Source organism: Microcaecilia unicolor, chromosome 1, assembly GCF_901765095.1.
Source record: "Microcaecilia unicolor chromosome 1, aMicUni1.1, whole genome shotgun sequence".
NCBI classification, from domain to species: Eukaryota; Metazoa; Chordata; class Amphibia; order Gymnophiona; family Siphonopidae; genus Microcaecilia; species Microcaecilia unicolor.
Window position 1 is genome coordinate 723,949,264 of NC_044031.1, and position 24,509 is coordinate 723,973,772.

Sequence of the window (24,509 nt, forward strand, 5' to 3'; positions counted from 1 at the left end):
GCGTGGCGGTTTTTCCCGCCATAAACGCCCATCCCCCGCTCCTCGCCTCCGCCATCTTGGCCGGCCACGCGGCTCGGACGGCTTCTTCGTGGGCCGCCCTTGAGGTTGGAGACATTAATGCCATGAACGCCCTTAATTTGGGCGACGGCACAAAAGCGGCTAAAGTTAAGCGCCGTTCTTCCCGCGCGGCTCCTTCGCGGAGTGTCGCGCCGGACGCCATTTTGGATGCGCAGCATGTCTCTCCCCCGCTCTTGCGAGCGCCAGTTGAGGGTGCGTCTAGGGCTGTTGCCCAGGCTGCGGAAGTGCACAGTCTGGGGGGTTTCTCCCCCGAGTTTGTTTTGCTGCTGCATCAGGCTTTCCTCATGCAAAACGCTGCCCCTGCTCCCTCGTCTGGTAAAGAGGTTGAGGTTCCCAGAGGTAAACGCCCTCGGGTTGATTCCCAGGCCTTGGAGGACTTTGTCTCCTCCGATGTAGATGAGGGCAGCGTGTCTGAGGTCTCCCAACGGTCCTTTGCGGATTCCTTGGAGGAGACGGATCCCCGCTCGGATGGAGCGGATGACCCCTCTGCAGCGCGGCTTTTTAGCCCAGAGGACTTGCCCAACCTGTTGTTACAGGCCATGGACACTTTGAAGATTTCCTCTCCGGAGGACGTCTCTCCCTCAGCCCCTGTTGGCTCTGCCATTATGCTGGGGACGAAGCGCCCGCCTAGAACCTTCCACGTGCATGATGCCATGCACACCTTAATTTCGGCTCAATGGGATGTCCCGGAAGCGAGCCTTAAAGTGGCTAGGGCTATGTCCCGCCTCTATCCTTTGGCTGTGAGTGAACGTGAGGCCTATCTGTGGCCTACCGTGGATTCTTTAATCACTGCGGTGACTAAGAAAACGGCGTTGCCGGTGGAAGGTGGCACGGCCCTAAAGGACGCCCAAGACAGAAGATTGGAGGCGGCCTTAAGGTCGTCCTTTGAGGCGGCTGCTTTAAGTTTGCAGGCCTCAGTTTGCGGCTCCTGTGTGGCCAGGGCGTGCCTGACTATGGTGCAGCGGGCTTCCCCCTCGGATCATTCCTTGAGGGCTGATTGGCCGGCCCTGGAATCGGGCTTAGCCTATTTGGCAGACTTGCTGTATGATGTCTTGAGGGCCTCAGCTAAAGGCATGGCTCAGACAAATCTCTGCGCGGCGGTGGCTTTGGCTGAAACATTGGTCTGCTGACCACGCCTCTAAATCCCGCCTGGCTAGATTGCCTTTTAAAGGCAAGCTGCTCTTTGGGGTCGAGCTGGACAAAATCGTGACCGATCTCGGCACGTCTAAGGGCAAGAAATTACCAGAGGTCAGGGCTCGGGCTAGTACTCGTCCCGGTACCTCCAGAGGATGGTTGCAGGAAGCCCGTCGGTACCGCCCGGGCAAGTCGGGTTCCTCTGCCCCCTCTTCCTTCAAGAGGAATTTCTCCCCCAAGCAGCATTCCTTTCGCAGAGACCGCCGTCCCGGAGGTGCTTCCTCCGGTCCTCCCCCAGGGTCTCGTACCCAATGACGGGGCCTTGGTCCACGCCCCAGTGCAGATTGGAGGACGGCTGTCCTCGTTTCTGGGCGAGTGGACCACAATAACTTCAGACGCGTGGGTGCTGGAAGTCATCAGAGACGGCTACAAGCTAGAGTTCTGCCGACCCTTAAAAGACGGGTTTGTACTCTCTCCCTGCAAGTCTCCGGTCAAAGCTGTGGCAGTGCAGCAGACCTTGGACAATCTGATCCGCCTGGGCGCGGTCGTTCCTGTGCCAGAAAGTCAGCTTGGCAAGGGACGTTACTCCATTTACTTTGTGGTACCAAAGAAAGGAGGTTCTGTCCGGCCTATCCTCGACCTCAAAGGGGTCAATCGGGCCTTGAAAGTGCGGCACTTTCGCATGGAGACTCTCCGCTCTGTTATAGCGGCAGTGAAGGCAGGAGAGTTCTTGGCTTCCTTGGACATCAAGGAAGCGTACCTGCATATTCCCATCTGGCCTCCTCATCAACGCTTCCTGCGTTTTGCAGTCCTGGGACGACACTTCCAGTTCAGAGCCCTCCCATTCGGGTTGGCTACTGCTCTGCGGACCTTTTCCAAAGTAATGGTGGTCATCGCGGCCTTCCTACGAAAGGAAGGGATACAAGTCCATCCTTATCTGGACGACTGGTTGATCCGAGCCCCCTCTTATGCAGAGTGCGGCAAAGCTGTGGACCGGGTAGTTGCTCTTTTGAGCTCCCTGGGATGGATCATCAACTGGGAGAAGAGCCAGCTGCGCCCGACTCAGTCCCTGGAGTACCTGGGAGTTCGATTCGACACCCAAGTGGGCAGAGTGTTCCTGCCAGACAATCGGATTGTCAAACTTCAGGCTCAGGTGGACCAGTTCCTGGGAGCCTCTCCTCTTCGGGCTTGGGACTATGTGCAGCTGTTGGGCTCTATGACGGCCACGATGGAAGTAGTGCCCTGGGCCAGGGCTCATATGAGACCACTTCAACACTCTTTGCTGCAGCGCTGGACTGCGATGTCGGAGGATTATGCTGTGCGACTTCCCTTGGACCCAGCAGTGCGCAAGGCGCTGAGCTGGTGGATGCAGACAGACAAATTGTCTGCGGGAATGCCTCTGGTGACCCCAGAGTGGATTGTCGTCACGACGGACGCCTCTTTGTCGGGCTGGGGAGCCCACTGCTTGGGAAGGACAGCGCAGGGGCTCTGGTCTCCTGCAGAGGCAAAGTGGTCTATCAACCTCCTGGAACTCAGAGCCATTCGGTTGGCGCTTTTGGAGTTCATCCCGGTACTGGTGTGGAAGCCTGTACGGGTCCTGTCGGACAATGCCACGGCTGTGGCCTATGTCAACCGCCAGGGAGGTACCAAGAGCGCCCCTCTAGCCAAGGAGGCTATGTATCTCTGCCAGTGGGCGGAAGCGAACCTGGAGCAGCTTTCAGCGGCCCACATTGCCGGAGTCATGAATGTCAAGGCGGACTTTCTCAGTCGCCATACCTTGGAGCCCGGAGAGTGGCAGCTATCTGCTCAGGCGTTCTTGGACATCGCGAAGCGCTGGGGCCAGCCGAGCCTAGATCTGATGGCGTCATCGGCCAATTGCCAAGTGCCGCGCTTCTTCAGCAGAGGACGGGACCCTCGATCCCTGGGAGTAGATGCTCTTCTCCAACAGTGGCCGACTCAAGAGCTCCTCTATGTGTTCCCGCCCTGGCCCATGTTGGGCAGGGTGCTAGACCGGGTGGCAAAGCATCCCGGCAGGGTAATCCTGGTGGGTCCGGATTGGCCCAGGCGTCCCTGGTATGCGGACTTGATCAGGCTCTCAGTGGACGATCCTCTGCGACTGCCAGTGGAACAGGGCCTGTTACATCAGGGTCCCGTGGTGATGGAGGATCCCTCCCCCTTTGGTCTTACGGCCTGGCTATTGAGCGGCAGCGTCTGAGGAAGAAGGGCTTCTCAGACAAGGTCATCGCCACTATGCTGAGAGCGAGGAAGCGCTCTACTTCTACTGCTTACGCCAGGGTTTGGCGTATCTTTGCAGCGTGTGTGAAGCAGGCTCTCTTTCTCCCTTCACTGCTCCAATTTCTTCAGTGTTGGCGTTCCTGCAAGAAGGTCTGGAGAAAGGCCTGTCGCTCAGTTCCCTTAAAGTCCAGGTAGCGGCTCTGGCTTGCTTCAGGGGCCGCCTGAAGGGTGCTTCCCTGGCTTCACAGCCAGATGTGGTGCGCTTTCTCAAGGGAGTTAATCACCTGCGCCCTCCTCTGCACTCAGTGGTGCCTGCGTGGAATCTCAACCTGGTGCTAAGAGCATTGCAGAAGCCGCCTTTTGAACCCTTGTCGAGGGCATCTCTGAAAGACCTGACGTTGAAAGCAGTCTTTTTGGTGGCTATCACTTCAGCCAGAAGAGTTTCCGAGCTCCAGGCGCTCTCATGTCGAGAGCCTTTTCTGCAGTTCACTGAGGCAGGAGTGACTATTCGCACAGTGCCTTCCTTTCTGCCCAAGATTGTTTCTCGCTTCCATGTGAATCAGCAGCTCTGTCTCCCTTCCTTTCGTAGGGAGGACTACCCAGAGGAGTACTCTGCTCTTAAATATCTGGATGTGAGACGAGTCATCATCAGATACTTGGAAGTGACCAATGATTTCCGGAAATCGGATCATCTGTTTGTCCTGTTTGCAGGTCCTCGTAAGGGTCTGCAGGCTGCTAAGCCTACAGTGGCAAGATGGGTCAAGGAAGCCATTGCAGCGGCTTATGTGGCCGCGGGGAAGGTGCCGCCTATCCAGCTGAAGGCTCACTCCACGAGAGCTCAGGCGGCCTCGATGGCAGAGGCCGGATCCGTCTCCTTGGAAGAGATATGCAAGGCGGCAACTTGGGCTTCGGCTCATACATTCTCCAAGCATTACCGGTTGACTGTGGCTGCACGGGCGGAGGCCCGGTTTGGAGCTTCAGTGTTGAGGTCAGGGATTTCTATGTCCCGCCCTGGGTGAGTACTGCTTCGGTACATCCCACCAGTCTATGGATTGATCAGCTTGATGATATGGAAGGTAAAATTATGTATAATCATACCTGATAATTTTCTTTCCATTAATCATAGCTGATCAATCCATAGCCCCTCCCAGATATCTGTACTGTTTTTATTCTGGTTGCATTTCAGGTTCAAGTTTAGTCTTCAGTTACTTCAGAAAGACTTCGTGTTCAAGTTCTTCCTTCACTTGGATTCTTCAAGAGTTGAGACGAGTTTGTGTTACAGTGAGCTGCTGCATTCCTCTCCCCTCCGTTTTACGGGGCTGGATTGAGATTTAAATTCTGCCGGCACTCCCTCCCACTTCGTGCGGCTGTAGGGCAGCTTTGTACCCCTCCCGCTTCGGCGGTGTTAGGGTCAGTCAGCTCCTCCCGCGGTTGCGGTTGCAGGATAAGCCAGATCCCCCCGCATTGGCGGGTGTGGTGTCCCTCCCCCACTCCGCGGGGATGAGCTGGACGGATTCCCCTCCCCCACTTGTGTGGGGATGAGCTGGGTTAATTCCCCTCCCCTGTTTCGGCGGTGGTGAGCTGGGCAGAGTGTCCCTTCGTGGGTGTAATTCTCTAAGTGCTGAGTCCTGCGGATGGAGCTTTGATATCGACATACTGAGGAGTTTCCGGCAGCACATGACCACATATAGGGAGGCAAAAGTTTGCTCTCTATCTCCACCTGCTGGTAGATGGACACAACCCACCAGTCTATGGATTGATCAGCTATGATTAATGGAAAGAAAATTATCAGGTATGATTATACATAATTTTACCTTGTATGATGTTTAAATCTTTAGTGGGACAAAATTCAGTTTGCTTATCTAAGTATTTGATTCTATTGTTTACAGGAAGGGCTTTTCAATCTGCTCATCTAAATATTTTAGTGTTTTCAAATCCCTGAGGTGTTAGTTTAAGAGCTATTTGAGCAACTCTTTTCAATATTTAGCTGTAAATATTTTGAATGGTATTTCTCATCAGATCTATTGTCTTACTTTTTATTTAGAAAACAATTGAAAAGCTCTTTTATTCTCAGATGCAAATTCAGTTTAAGTTTTAGTTTGTATGACTTTTAAGGGTGTTTTTTGTAAGTCCATCTGATTGAGATGTTTTTTGTCTTGTAATCTGCAATGAATCCTATGGAGATATAGTGGAATATAAGTTAGGAATGCAATGGAAGATATTTGATAAAGGTTGGGGAGAGCTAGACAGAAACAGTAAAAAGAGGGAGCTTGAAGACTGGAGGATTAGAAGGAGAGATGAAATTTGAGAGACAGAAAAAAAATTGGAGAAAGCTGAGTGTGAAAAATCAATGTTTTAGGGGACAAAATGAAGAAGACAGAAGGCAGCAAAGAAATGACAAATGGACGGGAGGCCCTGGACAGCAAGCTAAGAGGATAGAAGAAAGAAGAAGCAGAAATTAGGACCAATATGATTAGAAAAAATAAAATCACCAAACAAAAAAATGTAGAAAAAATAATTTTATTTTCCATTTATTGATTGGAATGTGTCAGTTTTGGGATTATCTTTATATTTTGCACATTACAGGAAGAAATGCATGTCTTTCTATTTGTCCAGTTTTGTGCTGCACGCAGAATCTGGCTTTTTGAAATTTCATGTTAATTTTGTTTACATGTTTCTAGTTTTAGTTTGTGGTCACATCCTGCATTTGGAGAGAGTCTATTTGTGTTCTGCATGTGTGACAGCTCAGTTATTCTGATGTGGAGGGGCATTTTCGAACGGGAACGCCCATCTCTGAAGATGTCCCCGCGAAGGGGCGGGGCATCCCGTATTATCGAAACAAGATGGGTGTCCATCCTTCATTTCGATAATATGGTCGGGGATGCCCAAATCTCAACATTTAGGCCGACCTAAGAGATGGTCGACCTAAATGTTGAGATGGTCAACCAGAGATGGACAACCTCTGTTTTCGCCGATAATGGAAACCGAGGACGCCCATCTCAAAAATGACCAAATGCAAGCCCTTTGGTTGTGGAAGGAGCCAGGATTTGTAGTGCACTGGTCCCCCTGACATGCCAAGAACACCAACTGGGCACCCTAGGGGGCACTGCAGTGGACTTCACAAATTGCTCCCAGGTGCATAGCTCCCTTACCTTGGGTGCTGAGCCCCCCAACCCCCCCCCCAAAAAAAAACCCCACTCCCCACAACTGTACACCACTACCATAGCCCTACGGGGTGAAGGGGGCACCTACATGTGGGTACAGTGGGTTTCGGGTGGATTTTGGAGGGTTCACATTTACCACCACAAGTGTAACAGGTGGGGGGGATGGGCCTGGGTCCGCCTGCCTGAAGTGCACTGCACCCACTAAAAACTGCTCCAGGGACCTGCATACTGCTGTGATGGAGCTGGGTATGACATTTGAGGCTGGCATAGAGGCTGGAAAAAATGTTTTTTAATTGTTTTTTTTAGGATGGGAGGGGGTTGGTGACCACTGGGGGAGTAAGGGGAGGTCATCCCCGATTCTCTCCGGTGGTCATCTGGTCAGTTCGGGCACCTTTTCGAGGCTTGGTCGTGAAAGCAATTGGTCCAAGTCGGCCAAATGTTCGTCAGGGACACCCTTCTTTTTTCCATTATCGGCCGAGGACACCTATCTCTTAACCACGCCCCCGTCCCGCCTTCGGTACACTGCCGACATGCCTCCGTGAACTTTGGTCGTCCCCGCGACGGAAAGCAGTTGAGGATGCCCAAAATCGGCTTTCGATTATGCCGATTTGGGTGACCCTGAGAGAAGGACGCCCATCTCCCGATTTGTGTCGGAAGATGGGCGTCCTTCTCTTTTGATTATGCCGCTGATAGTATTCCAGCTTGTTCAGTTTTCTCAATAGGGCTCCCTGTGATATTTCTGATGCTGCCTTTTACTGGGAAGGTCCTTGTTAGTGCTGATATGGACTAGTAGATTTGTTCTCTAGGTCCTGATTGAATTTTTTAGGATTCATAATAGGTCTGCTGCTGGAGTAGGGTTATGTTGTTGCTACTGAGATGAAACAGGAATACGATTTTTTAAATATATATTTATATATTTTTTTGTATAGTAAATTCTATGGGAACATGCTCTAATTCTGCTCTGCACCTATTGCTTCTGAAAAAGAATTCTGTGGATGCAGAATATATTTTTGCATTTAACACTGTGACAAAGCAGAGCAAGGGATCACTAATTTTTTAATATTAGAGTTGCAGTCCACATACTTTAACTCCATCAATTTTTGTTGATAAAGTTAATTTTTTTTTTTTTTTTGCTAAGCTTTGGAATATAAATTACATTATTTCTTTTCTTGGAACAACTGCTTGACTGGTATTCAGAGTAAGGCGACCTCCTCATTCTCCTTCCTAACCAGATTTTTCAGGGGAGGGAGGAGGGTTGTAAAAAGTGCTGCCTGTATGGATGGAGGATAGGATACAGTGCTGCCTGGGGATGTCCCAAGAACAAAAGTGCAGCCTTATTGGGATGGCTATTTTTGTCTATCCATGTGGCATAGTATGGGGAAGTGCTGGTAAGGGAGGGGGGGAGAAGAGTTGGGTTTTGTAAAAGGCGGAAAGAGGAGGGTGCTGGTGACAGGTCTAGGAAAAAGGGAGAGGGAAAGTGTGCGCTGTACCTGCTAATTCATGTGACTGCAAGAGGAGGCTTTATGAGAGAAATTTCCCATGGTGCTGGCTCATTTCTGTTAAAATAAAATATCTTCACTATTTTGATATGCTGCTTTCATATTCATATTTTGGCTTCATATGCAGTCAGCCTGTTTTCCCCTCCTTTGGAATAAACCTTAGTGAATATGTATGAAATGTCTGTATCAGTGGCGTAGCAAGGGGGGGCGGTCTACCCTGGGTGCACGCCGCTGGGGGGGGGGGGTGTCGTGCACCTGTCGGCTCCGCTCATTCCATGCTCCCTCTGCCCCGGAACAGGTTACTTCCTGTTCCGGGGCAGAGGGAGCATGGAACGAGCGAAGCCGACAGGCGCGCGGCACCCCCCAGCAGGTAAAAATGCACCTGGGGTGGGGTGTTGCGCTGCACCCGGGGGGGGGGGGGGGGTGCATCTGCGATCCGCCCCGGGTGTCAGCCACCCTAGGAACGCCACTGGTCTGTATACAAATGAATATGTTAATGCACCAAACTCCACCCTTTTACCCCCTCAAATGAAACAGTCAAACTACGCCCATGGCTCCCACGTATTCAGGTAACTATCAGAATACTATAAGTTACACACATCCCTGCTATACTTAGGTGTCTGCACTTTCGGCAGCTCTATGACTGGGGTAACCACAGGCACCTACATGTTAGGTGCCCCGGTACCAGGTTATGCTAGCACTCTATAACAGAACCTAGGTGCCTAGGATCCATTATAGAACAAGCACCTTCTACATGGCCTCAGATGCCTAAATAGAGGCAGACAGGCAAAGATTACATCTGTGGAGGCTAATTCTATAAGGCACCAACTTTTCTTTATAAAATACTAATGTAAGTGGCCAAAAATGCATCTATATTTATTAGGTTTCTAAAATCTTTCTCTAGCCTCCTCTTGGCTCTGCCGTTTAAGATGTGGAGGAGTGGCCTAGTGGTTAGGGTGGTGGACTTTGGTCTTGAGGAACTGAGTTTGATTCACTTCAGGTACAGGCAGCTCCTTGTGACTCTGGGCAAGTCACTTAATCCTCCATTGCCGTATTGAGCCTGCCATGAGTGGGAAAGTGCAGGGTACAAATGTAACTAAAATAAATGCTGTACAGTATAAAATACGGTCAAAAGTTAAACAAAAGCACAGGTAATACTTACAATCAAAGGTGCTAGTGTACATGTTCGCACTTAGATTATAAAGGGGATCATTTTCAAAACAGAAAAAAAAGCAAAACAAAGTGGCAGATGGATGTTTTTTTCTGTCCAAATCTCTGTTTTCAAAACACATTTTTAAGATGCTTTTCTATGCTGCAGTTCATCTGCAGTGCATCCAATTTACATGGGGGTGTTAGGGGTATGTTGGTGGCAGGATATGGTTGTTCCCAAAACTTGGACTTTTTCTGTTATAATAGAATAAAGCAAAAACTTTCAGGGCTAAAAGTTAGACATTTTGGTCTAGATCTGTTTCAATCGTGGCACATAAAGGTGCCCTTAATGACCACTGGAGGGATTAAGACATGACCCTCCCTTACTCCCCAAGTGGTCCCTGACCCCCTCCCACTCTCCAAAGATGTGAAAGAAACAGTACGTGCCAGCTTCTGTGCCAGCTTCAAATGTTATGGCCAATCCTGTTAGAACAGCAAGCAGGTCCCTGGAGTAGCCTAGTGGTCAGTGCAGTGGATTGTGGAGAAGAGGGACCCAGGCTCATATCCCATTCTAACTGGTACACTTGTGGTGGAAAGTGTGAGCCATCTAGAACCCACCAAAAACCCAATGTGCCCACATATAGGTGACACCTGCAGCCGTAAGAGCTATTGTAGTGGTGTATAGTTGGGTACAGTAGGATTTTGGTGGGTTTGGAGGGCTCACCATACAATATAAGGGGGTTGAGATGTATACCTAGGACCTTTTATGTGAAGTCCACTGCAGTGCCCCTCTGCTCTGCTGGGATGTCTGTGCAGCCAGTCTGCTAGGGGTGACATGATACAGACGTTCAAATATTTGAAAGGTATTAATCTGCAAACGAACCTTTTCTGGAGATGGGAAGGTGGTAGAACTAGAGGACATGAATTGAGGTTGAAGGGGGGCAGACTCAAGAGTATTGTCGGGAAGTATTTTTTCATGGAAAGAGTGGTAGATACATGGAATGCTCTCTCACGGGAGGTGGTGGAGATGAAAACGGTAATGGAATTCAAACATGCATGGGATAAACACAAAGGAATCCTGTTTAGAAGGAATGGATCCATGGAATCTTAGCGGAGATTAGGTGGCGATGCCGGTAATTGGGAAGCAAAACCAGTGCTGGGCAGACTTCTACGGTCTACACCCTGATCGCGACTGAATAGATGTAGATGGGCTGGAGTGTAAATTTTAAGGGGTTTCGACGTTAGCTTCAGAACTTAGTACAAGAACAGTGCTGGGCAGACTTCTACGGTCTGTGCCCCGAGAAAGGCATGGACACATCAAATTTGGGTATACATATAAAGTATCACATACCATGTAAAATGAGTTTATCTTGTTGGGCAGACTGGATGGACTGTTCAGGTCTTTATCTGCCATCATTTACAAAGTTACTATGTTAAGAATGCTGCCCCCCCCCCCCCCCCCCCATATGTCCCAATGGCTTGTTTATGTGCATTTTCCCCTTGGATGTTTTTTTTTCTTCCAAAAATGGCCACAAAAGAAAAATGCACTGAGCACAAAATGTCTGCAAAACATCTAGATCATGGCCATTTTTGGAAACTAAAAGATAGACGTTTTTCTGGTTCGAAAATTTGCCACTTGATTTTTGGACACTTTCAGCAAAACGTCCAAAATTGGATTTAAGGCAAGGATATGCTGCCATTCTATGGTTTTTGCAACTACATTCAAAGTGGTTTACATAGTATATACGGGTACTTATTTGTACCTAGGGCAATGGTTAAGTGACTTGCCCAGCGTCACAAGAAATTGCAGTGGGAACTGAACATAGTTCCCCAGGATCAAAGTCCGCTGCACTAACCACTAGGCTACTCCTCCACTCTGTCATTTTGAAAATGCAGCTCCACATGTTATAATCTATGCAAGTAATTATGCACCTTGCCCATGCTCTGCTCAAACTTTTCCCATGTGAAGGTCTACCCTCGAAGTAAGAGCCATCGCATCTGGGCATGCACTAAACAGAATGCCACTTATCCGGATACTACTTATTTACAGGCAGATGTGGTCAAGTGTGTTTTTGCCACCTAAAACTACTACTACTTCTAATCATTTCTATAGCACTACTAGACGTATGCAGAGCTGTACACATTATATGCAGGTACTTTCTCTGTCCCTGGGGGCTCACAATCTAACTCTTTTGTACCTGGGGCAATGGAGGGTTAAGTGACTTTCCCAAGGTCACAAGGAGCTGCAGTGGGAATTGAAACCAGGTTGCCAGGTTACCATTAGGCTACTTCTCCACTCCTAGATGGCTCCTTATAAAACCATCTCCATAGTGTATCAGATACTTACAGTAGAACATTTACACATTGCTGAAGTTGTCACGTCTTCAGTGAAACTCATTACTCTGGATCCTGTTTTCTGATCAATACATTTCCTTTTTCATGTTCTTCTTCTGGAGTCTTTCCTCCATTCAATGTGATAAGTAAGTTAAATGGGACTTTTTATACTTGCTGTATTTAGAGATTAGGAATTATTACATAAGTAATACCACACTGGGAAAAGACCAAGGGTCCATCGAGCCCAGCATCCTGTCCACAACAGCGGCCAATCCAGGTCAAGGGCACCTGGCGAGCTTCCAAAACGTACAAACATTCTATACATGTTATTCCTGGAATTGTGGATTTAGCAATTTTCAACTTTAGAGTAAAAAAAAGTGCTGTTGTATCATTAAAATTTGTCCTTGAGGAAAGATAATAACTCTTGCCTCCATGGACTAGTCAGGGTCAAGTTTGGAAAGGGAGAGGCTTTTCTTAATATTAATCTTATTGTAAATCACTTTGGCCTATTTTTACAGAAAAGGCGGTATATCAAAACTTTTAATAAACATTTTCAATAGGAAATCTCTTATCTGCACCCTTCTCCTCCACTGCTAACTCCAAACTCCGTTCCTTTTATCTTGCTGCACCATATGCCTGGAATAGACTTCCTGAGCCAGTACGTCAAGCTCCATCTCTGGCCGTCTTCAAATCTAAGCTAAAAGCCCACCTTTTGATGCTGCTTTTAACTCCTAACCCTTATACACTTGTTGTTATTTTATCATCCTCACTTTAATATTCCCTTATCTCTTGTTTGTCCTGTTTGTCTGTCCTAATTAGACTGTAAGCTCTGTCGAGCACGGACTGTCTCTTTATGTTCAAGTGTACAGCACTGTGTAAGTCTAGTAGCGCTATAGAAATGATAAGTAGTAGTAGTAGTATATGCGTCATGCTAGACTCAGAAGCCCTGTAGCACTGTGAATTTGTTTGATATACTTTTTCATGCAACACCTCCTTGGTGCCCAGCTGAGGATAACGATACATGCCCAGAGTCACAAGGAGTTGCCTGTGCCTGAAGTGGGAATTGAACTCAGTTCCTCAGTTCCCCAGGACCAAAGTCCACCACCCTAACCACTAGGCCACTCCTCCACTTCCACCCCTTTGCACCATGCTTCAGAACATCGTACATATGTTTGGGCACTGAAGGACATGAATTTGCAACTGCCAAGTTTACTCTGATAGCTACTTAGCATAAGAACATAAGACTAGCCATACTGGGTCAGACCGATGGTCCATCTAGCCCAGTATCCTGTTTCCAGCAGTGGCCAATCCAGATCACAAGTACCTGGCAGAAACCCAATTAGTAGCACCATTCCAAGCTATGAGTTGCGCCCGCTGCAAAGCGTACTTAAACATGGCAATTCACGCCTGCCATTGGCATGGCATAAGCCAGTGTTCTTCAGTACAAGGCCCGGGGGCCAATGATGGCCCCGGAGACTCTAGAGCAGCCCCCATTGCAAGGTAGAATGGTATCTTGGGTGTTTGTGGGAAAGAGGTTCCCCTTCCTATATTATAGTCATGTGGGAAGGACCACGCTGGAAATGACTTCTGCCCTGTGATTACAGCAGGGAAGCTCTTGCATCAGGTTAAGAGGCATGCTGGCACCATCTTGGTCTGCTGCCTCCCTCACACACCCCCGTTAACGGTGTAATTGAGTGCTGCTTCTGTGTGGGTGGGGCTTTCCTATCATTTTATGGCATTAATGTTTTGTGTTTTTAGAAATGTAATCCGCTTTGTACTTCGTAATTACGCAGAATTTTAATTATAATAAACATAAACAATGATCCTGGCTGCTTTGTTACTCAGGCAAATTTCTTTGAAAAACTGATGCCCTGAAAACCAGTATGAGAAGGCTGTGCTCTGATTCCTGTGCACTGCTGAAACTATTCTAGGGTTGTTTGATTCTCTAGTGTTGCCCTTTCCTTTTCTTTTTTAATTAAGGGCCTCTTTTACTAAACCACGCTAGTGATTCCTGCACGGCAAATGAAAGGAAGCCCATTCAATTCCTATGGGTTTCCTCTCATTTACCGCACCAGGAATCGCTAGCGCAGTTTAGTAAAAGCGGCCCTAAATTTCAAATTTATTTACAGACCTAAAAAAAGCAACACTGGGCCTTCAAGATAGAGATAATAGCCGTCCTTTATTCTGAAAAAGACCCGACACGGGCCGTGTTTCGGCGCACAAGCGTCTGCCTCAGGGGTCAAGGTTTGTCTTCACAAGAAATAAACAAGAGTAGTAAATGAATTGCCAGCCGCCGCTGGACGTACATTCAATCACGCTGAACGCTGGCTAGTTAGAAAACTGGTTTTCATTGGCAATTCATTTACTACTCTTGAAGGCCCAGTGTTGCTTTTTTTTTTTTTTTTGGTCTGTGTTGTATACTTGTAGGCTATATTACCCTCTCTTTTGTGACTGTGTACATTTATTTAAAGAACATAATTCCAGAAAATGAAAGAATACAATTTTATATACCCATCTTAAAACCACAGAAAATAACAAATCACTGCCTTGGCTGAATCTCTTCATAAAGGCGGTTTATAAATCCCAATAAATAAATAAATAAATCATCCTGTCCACATCTTGGGAACTAAAGGGCCCTTTTACTATGCTTCTGTAAAAGGGGCCCTGCGCTGGCGGCAGCGGCCGCTCTTGCTGTGTGCCAGGGTCTCTTTTACTGCGCCATGTGAAAATAACCAAAATTGAAATGGCTGTATGGCAACTTCACACTTGCCCGCACAGCCATTTCGTGGATGAGCACTTACCGCCACCCACTGAGGTGGGGGTAACTAGGCAGTGATTACCACCAGGTAACCCCCTGCAAAAATGCTTTTCCAATATTCTCGCTAGCGCCAGAAATGGTGCGTGCTGGAGGTAGAACTACCGCTGGCACCCACGTTGGACTGGCGGCAGTCCCGGTTTTGGCCAAAGGGCCCCTAAAGATGGAGACCGCACCTATGGAAAGATATAAACAGGATGGAGTTGGTCCAGAGGGCGGCTATGAAATTAGTAAGCGATCTTGAATGCAAAAATTATAGGGACAGGCTTATGAACCTCAACATGTATACGCTGGAAGAGAGGAGGGAGAGAGGAGACATGATAGAGACGTTTAAATACCTCAAGGGCATTTATGTACAGGAAGAGAGCCTTTCTCAAATGAAGGAGAGCTCTGGAATGAAGGGGCATATGACAAAGTTAAGAGGGAATAGGCTTAGGAGTAACCTAAGGAAGTATTATTTCACAGAAAGGGTGGTGGAGGCATGGAATGGGCTCCCGGTGGAGGTGGTGGAGTCGAGGACTGTTCTAGAATTTAAAAAAGCATGGGATAAACATGTGGTATCGCTTAGGAACAGAAGAATTAGGGGTTACAGAGGATGGGCAGACTGGATGGGTCATATGGCCTTTATCTGCCGTCATGTTTCTATATTTCTATGCCGTTGTCCTTTTCTTGATTTGTTGTTTCACATGAAGGTTTAGTGAACTCCCTGATACATCCGTAGATGATGAAATTAAAAGCAGGTAAAGACCAGTATTTTCTTGTTTACTTTTACTGACCAGAGAAAAAAAAAATCAATAGTTATTGTTATCTATTGTAACCTTAGTAACATAGTAAATGACGGCAGATAAAGACCTGAACAGTCCATCCAGTCTGCCCAACAAGATAAACCCATTTTACATGGTATGTGATACTTTATATGTATATCCGAGTTTGATTTGTCCCTGCCTTTCTCAGGGCACAGACCGTAGAAGTCCGCCCTGCACCGGTTTTCTTCTCCAAATACCGGCGTCGCCACCCAATGTCCGCTAAGATTCCACAGATCCATTCCTTCTAAACAGGATTCCTTGGAAATGGAACATGGTAGATGATGCATTTTTCTTAGATGGGCTAAATGCATTTCTCAGTAGCATTTTGGAATTTTGGGCCCTTGTACAAAGCTGCGGAAGCACTAATGCCTGCCTACCACAGCAAAAAATGGCTTACCGCAGGGTGCGCTGAGGTATCCCACAGTAATTTGGGGATGTGCACGCGTTACCCACGTGCCAAAAAAAAAAAGCATTTATTTTTTAGAACTGAGGCAGGCCTGGGGCAAAGAGTGGGCGTGTTCTGCGCTAATCAGCCTGTGGGCATTTTCACGGGCTAACCAATTAGCACAGGTTTAGAGTGTGAGTCCTTACCGCCTACAAAATAGGTTGCAGTTAATGCTCATGCACTAATGGGAAAATTAATGCTTGGCTGTTATTGAAAAAAAATCTGAAAATTGGCCATTTTATCCCTTTGGGACAAATGGCCTTAGCACATAGGAATGACCCGTGTAACGGTGTGCTAAGATGACTTTTTACCACTGTTTGGTAATAAGGCTCCTTTGACAGCAAAGTGAGCAGATTAACGCAAGGTTTAAAAAAGAAATCCTGGCTGAGTTGTGATCACTGCAGAGATATTGTTTCATTTGGGGGATTATTAAAACACAAGAATGTTCACATTCTTTTCTTAGCATTATGAACCAGCGATATTGTGGTCATAGTACAAGATAGCCCATAACCTTTAGACTCAGCTTGCACGGTACAATGGAAGATCCAGCAATCAAGCAGTGGTGGGTGTGAACAATTGGCAGACTGAAGGGTAAAGCTGTATAATAAGAACAAGGCCCATGAAAATCTTAAGTGCCACAGAAACTAAAGCAGATCAACCCTTTAGAGAAAATTTGAAAGGCAAAGAATAAATAAATAAAGAGTAAATATGGGAATTTACTCCCAGAGGAGCTACGTATAACTCAAGACTACCTCTACTTCAGGAAGCACGTGAAAGTCTGGCTCTTCTCCCAAGCTTTTGATACATTGGTTGACTGACTATACACTCATTCTACTCCTGGACTAGCTTGCTACACACACTGTAATTTAGGTCAGTTCCTTATATCTACTTATTCCAACTGACTCTGTACTATCCATCTCGTCCCCATCTATATATCTGCACTTGGCCTTTCAGCGATATGGTAAGCTGTATTGTAGAAAAGCATTAGCATCATATCTATGTTATTTGAATGTTCTAATGTGTGCTTATTAGATGTTTCATTAGTATTATGCAGACATAGTATTATATCTCTATTATCTGAATTTCAGTGCTGTTAAATGTGTATATTTTTGATCCTGTTTCATGGTAGTCCTATTACTAGGTTTCAATTTGCTGTTTTCAATTTTATCTCATGTAGGGGCCCTTTTACAGAGTCTTCCGGGACTACCGCTGGCCCAACGCGGCCACTGGCGGTAGTCCCACTCCAAGCACACGCCATTTCCGGGAGGGAAAAAGAAAACCCCTGGAAATGGCTTGCACTGCGATAACCCACTGATAATCGGGCATCGTGCTGCCCAGTTACCACCGGGTTAGCAAGGGAGCCCTTATCGCCACCTCAATGGGTGGCGCTAAGGGGCTCCCTGCCGCATTGCCACACTGTAAGAGTTCTCTTACCGCATGGCCATGTGTGTCTGGGATTTTTTTTAACCTGCTGCAGTAAAAAGGACCCTGGCGCGCAGGAAAAACATCCTCCACCACTAGCACAGGGTCCTTTCTCCCGCAGCTTGGTAAAAGGACCCCTTATTGTATTTACTAGCCGTCAAGCGATCTGCTGCTGCCTGCAGCGCTTTCACACGGAGGTGAGAGGCGCTGACAGGTCAGTGCAGGGGGCCCGATGCGGAGGAGGGTGGGAGCGGCGGCGGGGATGGGGGGGATTGCTGTGCGCGATGTTCGTTTCCAGGTGGCAGCGTCCAACAGTGACTCCGACTCCATTTCCCTCTCTGTTCCGCCCTCTGACATCATCACGTCTTGACGCAATAGCGGGACGGAGAGGGAAGTCTCTAATGCGCATTTGCAGGTGAGTCGGGTCACTTGCCGTTTATATGTTTGATGTTTATACTCGGACATTTTACTATTGTTATGCTGTTCCTTGGGTGAATCTCTTCATAAAGGCAGTTAATAAATCCCAATCAATAAATAAATAGCAAAATTAAAAAATAAAAATAAAAAAGCAAGGAATGCAAATTGGATGAGAAATATGGACAAAATTGTATATAACACGCTGTGAAGTCTGTTAAGTTCACAAACTGGTTTCTCAGAGATTTCTATTCATCTAAGAGATTCACTCTGCAGCCTATAATGCAGACCGGGCGCCCACTGACTGAGAGTCTGCATCTAAAAAGGAAAAAAAGTGTTGTATTTCTTGGAGGGGATACTTTCTAATCTGGGAATTTGTGACCTTTAGCTCTGCCTCTGTCACCACCTGTTCACTGCAGCAACCAATGGCAAAGGCTGGAGAGCATATATAAAGCTCCTTCTTCCCATGGACTGGTTTACCACTTTCTAGTCTAGTCAGTGACAAGGGCTGTGAGCTCTGCAAAGCAGCTACAGGAAACATTCCTTCCCCAAGAGCATCTGAGCAACATGCTGCGGGTGAGGTGTGTGAGAGGAGGTAGCCGGGGAGCTGAAGCAGTTCATTACATTGGATCCATGGTTTGTATCTCCAGCTTTCTCTGCTTTTATATTGACTCGCTTTCTTTTGAAACTGAGTATTTCTAGAGCCCAATGGGACTAGCCTGCTGCGCTGTACCCTTGCCTTCCAACGTTTTGGGTGTCACTTCTCTGAAAATCATGTGGAGGCAGCAAAAAGTCATTACATTCAGGAAAGAAATGTCTTTTGCCAGAATTCCTGTTGCTTACTATTTTCCTTTGAAATAGGTAAGAAATATCCACCACAGCTGTGCAAACATGTCAGCATGCAAAAAGCACCTGAATTAGGATGCCCTCATCTGCTTACCTTATAGCAAATAAACGATAGCTGAAAGACGCTAAAAACTATACCTTATATCAAGCAACAGAACGTGCCCCCTCCTCCTAGTACTTCCACCACTGCCTCAAGTGGGACTAGCAGGGTCTTTTGGACACTTTTTGGAGAAGCCCTCAGCTCCTGCTTGTTGCATTGCCAGCCCCACTAATTCTTAGACCAGCTTCTTCCTTCTAGATTTGAGAGAAAATTTATCTCTGGGACCCCAGACCGCTTCATAGGCAACCAGACTTAGCTATGTGCTTACTGCCCCCTTGAAAAAACTCTGCTCACAGTAAGAAAGCAGTTCCTTGTCAATAAAGCAAAGGCATATTTGATTTCACCCCAGAGGTGAATCCACCGCCAGTTTGTTTACAGTGTAAAAGCATTCAGGTTTCCGAAGGTATGTGGCTCGCTGGTGCTGCAATCTTTCAAGTAGTGCACTTTAGTATCTAACATAATAGATCTGGGATTTACAAGAGCAAACACGATCCCTTCAAGCACTAACACGGCCACTCAAAGCTCCTCAAGGCCCCTAGATGCTACCCTGGAAAGAGCTAACTAACTAAAATGCCGGAGGAATGAATGAGGGGCTTGGCTCGGTTTCCCAAAGTAATGCTTTTATATATACTATCTGCTACCACATTTGCTTATTTCCGATCTGACGAAGAAGGGCAACCTTCGAAAGCTAATCAAGAAATGTATTATGTCCAATAAAAAAGGTATCATCTTATTTTCTTTTCCATGTTTTATTTTGTTTGATTTCTATTGATAACTCATGTATCCTGGTACGTGCAGTGAAGCATGAGTCAGTCTACTCAGCTGCCAGAGAGCAGCATCTGTTCTGTGCAAAAGTGCAATGTAAAAGCATTTTAGATAATGTCGCAGAGAGGGAACACACCTCTACAGGCTGGCCAGCATTAAAACATACCATATCAGTCTAAAGAATACTGTGCGCCCATGGCTACGACTCAGGCATTATCAAGGGGCACCAAAGGTTGAATAATATCTTTATGCCAGTCCTCCTGGGTAAAGTTATTACTACTGTGCAGAGTGGGCTTTCTATCTCCTTTCCGACTTTGCAGGAGCTTTCAGTTAATACCACAAGTATCGTTTAAGTCTTTTTAGTAGCAGAAAGGTCAGCACAAAAAAAAAAGCCAAATAGGCAAATAGCTTTGTATGCAGAGGAGATTTTATGGCACATGTTATCTGCATTCGTACAGTCTTAATGACCCCATCTGACCTTCCGCCTACTGAAACAATTTTTTTGCACTCGGGCTCATTCAGCATTACTCAACGTGGCAGAATAATAGGATAAAATCCAGCATGTCATACATCTGTAAGCATTGGAGCCGACTCTGTGGGTGCTGTGGGTGCTTGAGCACCCCCAATATTGAGAACATTCCTTGTAAGTGTCCAGGGAGGGGTTATTTCCATTGGGCTTAGCACCCCCAATAATTTTGAAAAGTTGGCTCCTATGTCTGTAAGTTTTTAAAAGAGAAATCATTATTTAAGCTCTTTTGAGCAGGGACTGTCTTTTCTTCATGTTCAATTGTGAAGCTCTGCGTACGACTGGTAGCGCTATAGAAATGATTTATAGTAGTATTAGTTCTTAGCGCAAAAGATGCTTAGTTGAGCACAATTCTTTTCTCAAACCCTTTTGAAACGTCAGCATCTTAGAAGTATGCAGCACTGCCGTTTTTCTGTAGTAGATGATGGTGCATTTCATTTTTTTCCCATTAGTTGGCCAAAGGGTTCACAGGATGGGTGCAGCGAACTTTCCAAAGCACCCAGGCAGCGGCAGCTTCTACGAAAATCTGTTTTGCTGAAGTTACTGATCCTGTTACCAAGGACCACCCTGTCTGCTCATACAACGAATGGGACCCACTGGAGGAAGTGATTGTAGGGAGAGCTGAAAATGCCTATGTTCCACCTTTCTCTGTGGAGGTTAAGGTAAATATACATTGCCATTTTCTTCTGATGATGCCATTGGGGAGGTAATTACGATGCTAGTTGTATTTGAAGCTTTATTACTGCTTTAAGCTATGGTAAGCACTAATACGTGCCTACTGCAGCTTAAAATGGCGTACTTCGGGGCACGCTGAGACGTCCTGCGGTACTTGTGGCATTTATTTATTTATTTTTTAATTTCTCTTGGATTTTGCTCACACCTTTTTCAGTAGTAGCTCCAGGTGAGTTACATTCAGGTACACTGGGTATTTGCACACGCTACCGATGCACTAAAAAAATAAAATTTAGGTTTTTTTCACTGCAGGGGCTGTTTGGGGCGCAGATTGGGCATGTCTGCACTAATCAGTTCGTACAACTACATTATCGCACGCTAACCGATTAGCGCATGAGCCCTTCTTACTGCCTGCAAAGTATGTGGTGTCAGTAAGGGCTCAAAATGGCAATTTTTGTTAATGGCAACATTAACACATGGCCTTTAATTTGGAAAATCACAGCAAAAAGTGGCCTTAACGTGCAAAAAAGACCCACATAAGGGCATGTGAAGGCCAGTTTTTGTCACAGTTTAGCAAAAGGACCCTTAGTATGTCCATGAGTGAATTTCTCAAAAATGTGATAAATCCAAATAAATAAGTAAATAATTCTATAAAGTGAGTGTTAATATTCATGTATTGATCCCCTAATTCTATAAAAAGTGCTGAAAATTGCGTGTACAAAGTTGGGTGCTTACCCAAATTGCACACACTATTTAATTGAACAATGAGCCAGTTAGCACCAACAATTGGCTTTTTAACAAGCAATTATTGGCGCTAATTGAAATCAATTAACATGTATATGCGTAAATTTAGGTGTGTGATCTGTGCCTAAATTTTACGCATATCCCGAAAAGGTGTGCACAGAAATGGGAGGGGCATGGCCATTTCAGGTCGGATAGTGGATGTGGATTCCAGTTATGCCCGCAATTATAGAATAAGGGGGAGGGGGTTCTGCGTGTAAATTTAGACACGGGCATTTGCACCACATTTTTGTTAATGCAAAGGGACATGCCTAAATTTGCGTGCAATCCCCGCACTTAAACACTATTCTGTAAACCACACCTAACTTTAGCCATGGCTTATAGAATAGCACTTAAGTGGATTGTTTTTTGCACCGATTTCTTAGGCACCACGTATAGAATTCACCGCTGATTATGTGCATAAATGACTAGACCACTGCCATATGTATGCACATATATATTATAAATGCCAATATTCATCCTAAGCACTATTCTGTAAATATGAGTATATCTTACGTGGAGGGGCATAATCGAACGGGGGTGCCCATCTATAAGGACGGCCATCTATAATGACGGCCCCGTAAAGCGGCGTACCTGACCGTATTATCGAAACAAGATGGGCGGCCATCTTTTGCTTCGATAATATGGTCGGCGCTGGCTAAATCTCAACATTTGGGCCGCCCTTAGAGATGGCCGACATTGGTTTTTGCCGATAATGGAAACTAATTCACAAATTGCCCCCAGGTGCATAGCTCCCTTACCTTGTGTGCTGAGCCCCCAAAACCCACTACCCACAACTGTACAACACTACCATAGCCCTTAAAGGGTAATGGGGGGGGGGCACCTAGATGTGGGTACAGTGGGTTTCGGGTGGGTTTTGAAGGGCTCCCATTTACCACCACAAGTGTAACAGGTAGGGGGGGAGGATGGACCTGGGTCTGCCTGCCTGAAGTGCAATGCAGTACCCACTAAAAACTGCTCCAGGGATCTGCACAGTGCTGTCAGGGAGCTGGGTATGACATTTGAGGCTGGTATAAAGGCTGGCAAAAAAATGATTTTTAATTTTTTTTGGGTGGGAGGGGGTTGGTGACCACTGGTGGAGTAAGGGGAGGTGATCCCCGATTCCCTCCGGTGGTCATTTGGTCAGTTTGGGCACCTTTTCAAGGCTTGGTCGTGAACAAAAAGGGACCAAGTAAAGTCGGCCAAATGCTCATCAGGGCCAGCCTTTTTTTTTCCATTATCGGCCGAGGACGGCCATCTATTAAGCACGCCCCCGTCCCACCTTTGGTACACTGCCGACATGCTCCCTTGAACTTTGGCCGGCCCTGCGACGGAAAGCAGTTGAAGCTGGCCAAAATCGGCTTTCGATTATACCGATTAGGCCGGCTTTAGGAGAAGGCCAGCCATCTCCCGATTTGTGTCGGAAGATGGCTGCCCTTCTCCTTCGAAAATAAGCAGGATAGTGTGTATTTTTTAGCTAGGCATACACAGAGGTGGAGCCTGGACAGGACTCACACTTACACCCATAGGGCTAGGTTCTATATATGGCGCCTGAAAATACCGCATAGAAAAAAAATATGCCTAGGAGTATTCTGTAAAGTACACCTAAATTTTATAGAATAGGCTTAAATTTCCACACGGTATATAGAGTAATGCCGAGCGCCTCTCCACGTGACCAAAATGTAGTTGTGGCCATTTACCCCATGTTTTACATTTTCATAAATCCCGACATCTAAACATAGGAGCCAACTTTTCAAAATGATTTGGGGGGTGTTGAATGAACGCAACCCAATATTCTCCCGCCACCTGCCACCACCAAAAAAGATATAATCTTAGATTACATTCACCTTTCTTTTGTTATTTATTAAATATATTTTATTGCAACAGTCAGATAAAACAATAACAACAGAGCAATACCAAATCGAAAATGAATGGTGTGCAAAATGAGTCAATTGTCTAAGTAGTTGCAGGGTACTAGTGTAAAAACTTGCGCCACAGCATTACTTATCATCAGCTGTGGGAGATAGTGGGAATGCTGGGCTAATAGATCCTAAGTTCAAAACAGGCCATTTCTCTCATATTGACAAACCATAGCTACATGTAGTGGTGGTGAATCTTCTGGACAGAATCAATTTCTTGATGAGCAAAAGAGCATTATAAAAGAAGTGGCACTGCGAGGCAAAGATGCCTTGCTCCACCAAGTGTTCCTGAATACTCAAAAGCAAAGAGCCGTAGTCCCACTCAGGGAAGCACTGGACAACTCATGCCAACACCGACAGTCTTGCCAAACCTGAAACAATATGTTTTCAAAATCTCAAATCCCTATTTAGACACTTGGCCTTGCAGTCACACTTCAGAACAGAGATAGCCCCTCTTCAAATTCTTCAAAAATGAACCAGAAATCCTAAGAAGCTAGACTCAGCATGCAGCACAATACCAGAAAAACAGAAAGAAACACATTGCTATACACTGCAAAATAAGACAGCAGATGTCAATTCTCAAATTGGGCATATTCCAAACACTAAAATGAAAATAAAATGAATTTTTCTACCTTAGTTGTCTGGTGACTTTGTTTTTCTGATCATGTTGGTCCCAGTCTCTGATTCTGCTGCTCTCTATCTGTTCTCTTAACTCCGTTTCCAGGGCTTCCTTTCCATTTATTTCTTTACTTTCCTCCTTTCTTCTTCATTTCTTGCCCTACATCCATAGGTAAAAGCTGGGTCCTCCACGGACTTGACTGCAGAAGGTATAGAGTGGATCCAGCTTTTGCTTATTTTCTCCATCCATGTGTAGTTTTTCTCCTCTTTTCCCTTATCTACGGCAGTATGCATCTCCTTCCTCTTTCTTCCCTCCCCTCCATCCATATACATCTCATTCCTCTCTCTTCCCTCTCCTCCATCCTTGTCCATCAGTTTTCCTCTATCCCCCACCATCCCTGTCCAGCATTTCTCCTCTTTCTCCGCCCCTCCATCCATGTTCATCTCACTTTCTCTGTCTTCCCTCCCTTCCATCCATGTTCAGCATTTCTCCTCTCCCCTCCCCTCCATCCATGTGCATCTCCTTCCTCTGTTTTTCCTCCACTCCATGTCCAGCATTTCTCCTCTCTCCCCACCCCTCCATCCATGTGCATCTCCTTCCTCTGTCTTCCCTTCCCTCCATCCATGTCCAGAATTTCTCCTCTCTCCCCTCCATGTGCAGCTCCTTCCTGTCTTCCCTCTCCTCCATCCATGTCCAGCATTTCTCCTGCCCTCCCCTCCATCCATCCATGTCTAGGCAAGTCTCCTCTCTACCCTGCCCTCCCCTCCCCTCCATCCATCCATATCCA

General features: G+C 46.5%; 1 protein-coding gene across 2 annotated transcripts in view; it reads left to right on the forward strand.

The window, feature by feature from the left end:
• The first annotated feature begins 16,571 nt into the window (after positions 1 to 16,571).
• The window catches only part of GATM (glycine amidinotransferase), a 67,284-nt gene continuing 59,346 nt past the window's right edge, over positions 16,572 to 24,509 (forward strand). The window contains exons 1-2 of one of the 2 annotated variants that reach the window (XM_030189603.1): positions 16,572 to 16,620; positions 20,185 to 20,394. In XM_030189603.1, the coding sequence (XP_030045463.1) occupies positions 16,618 to 16,620; positions 20,185 to 20,394 (213 nt within the window). In that variant the 5' untranslated portion in view covers positions 16,572 to 16,617. Of the gene's footprint in view, positions 16,621 to 17,973; positions 18,132 to 20,184; positions 20,395 to 24,509 lie in introns of those variants that run through there. The other variant, XM_030189602.1, reaches the window with a different exon arrangement.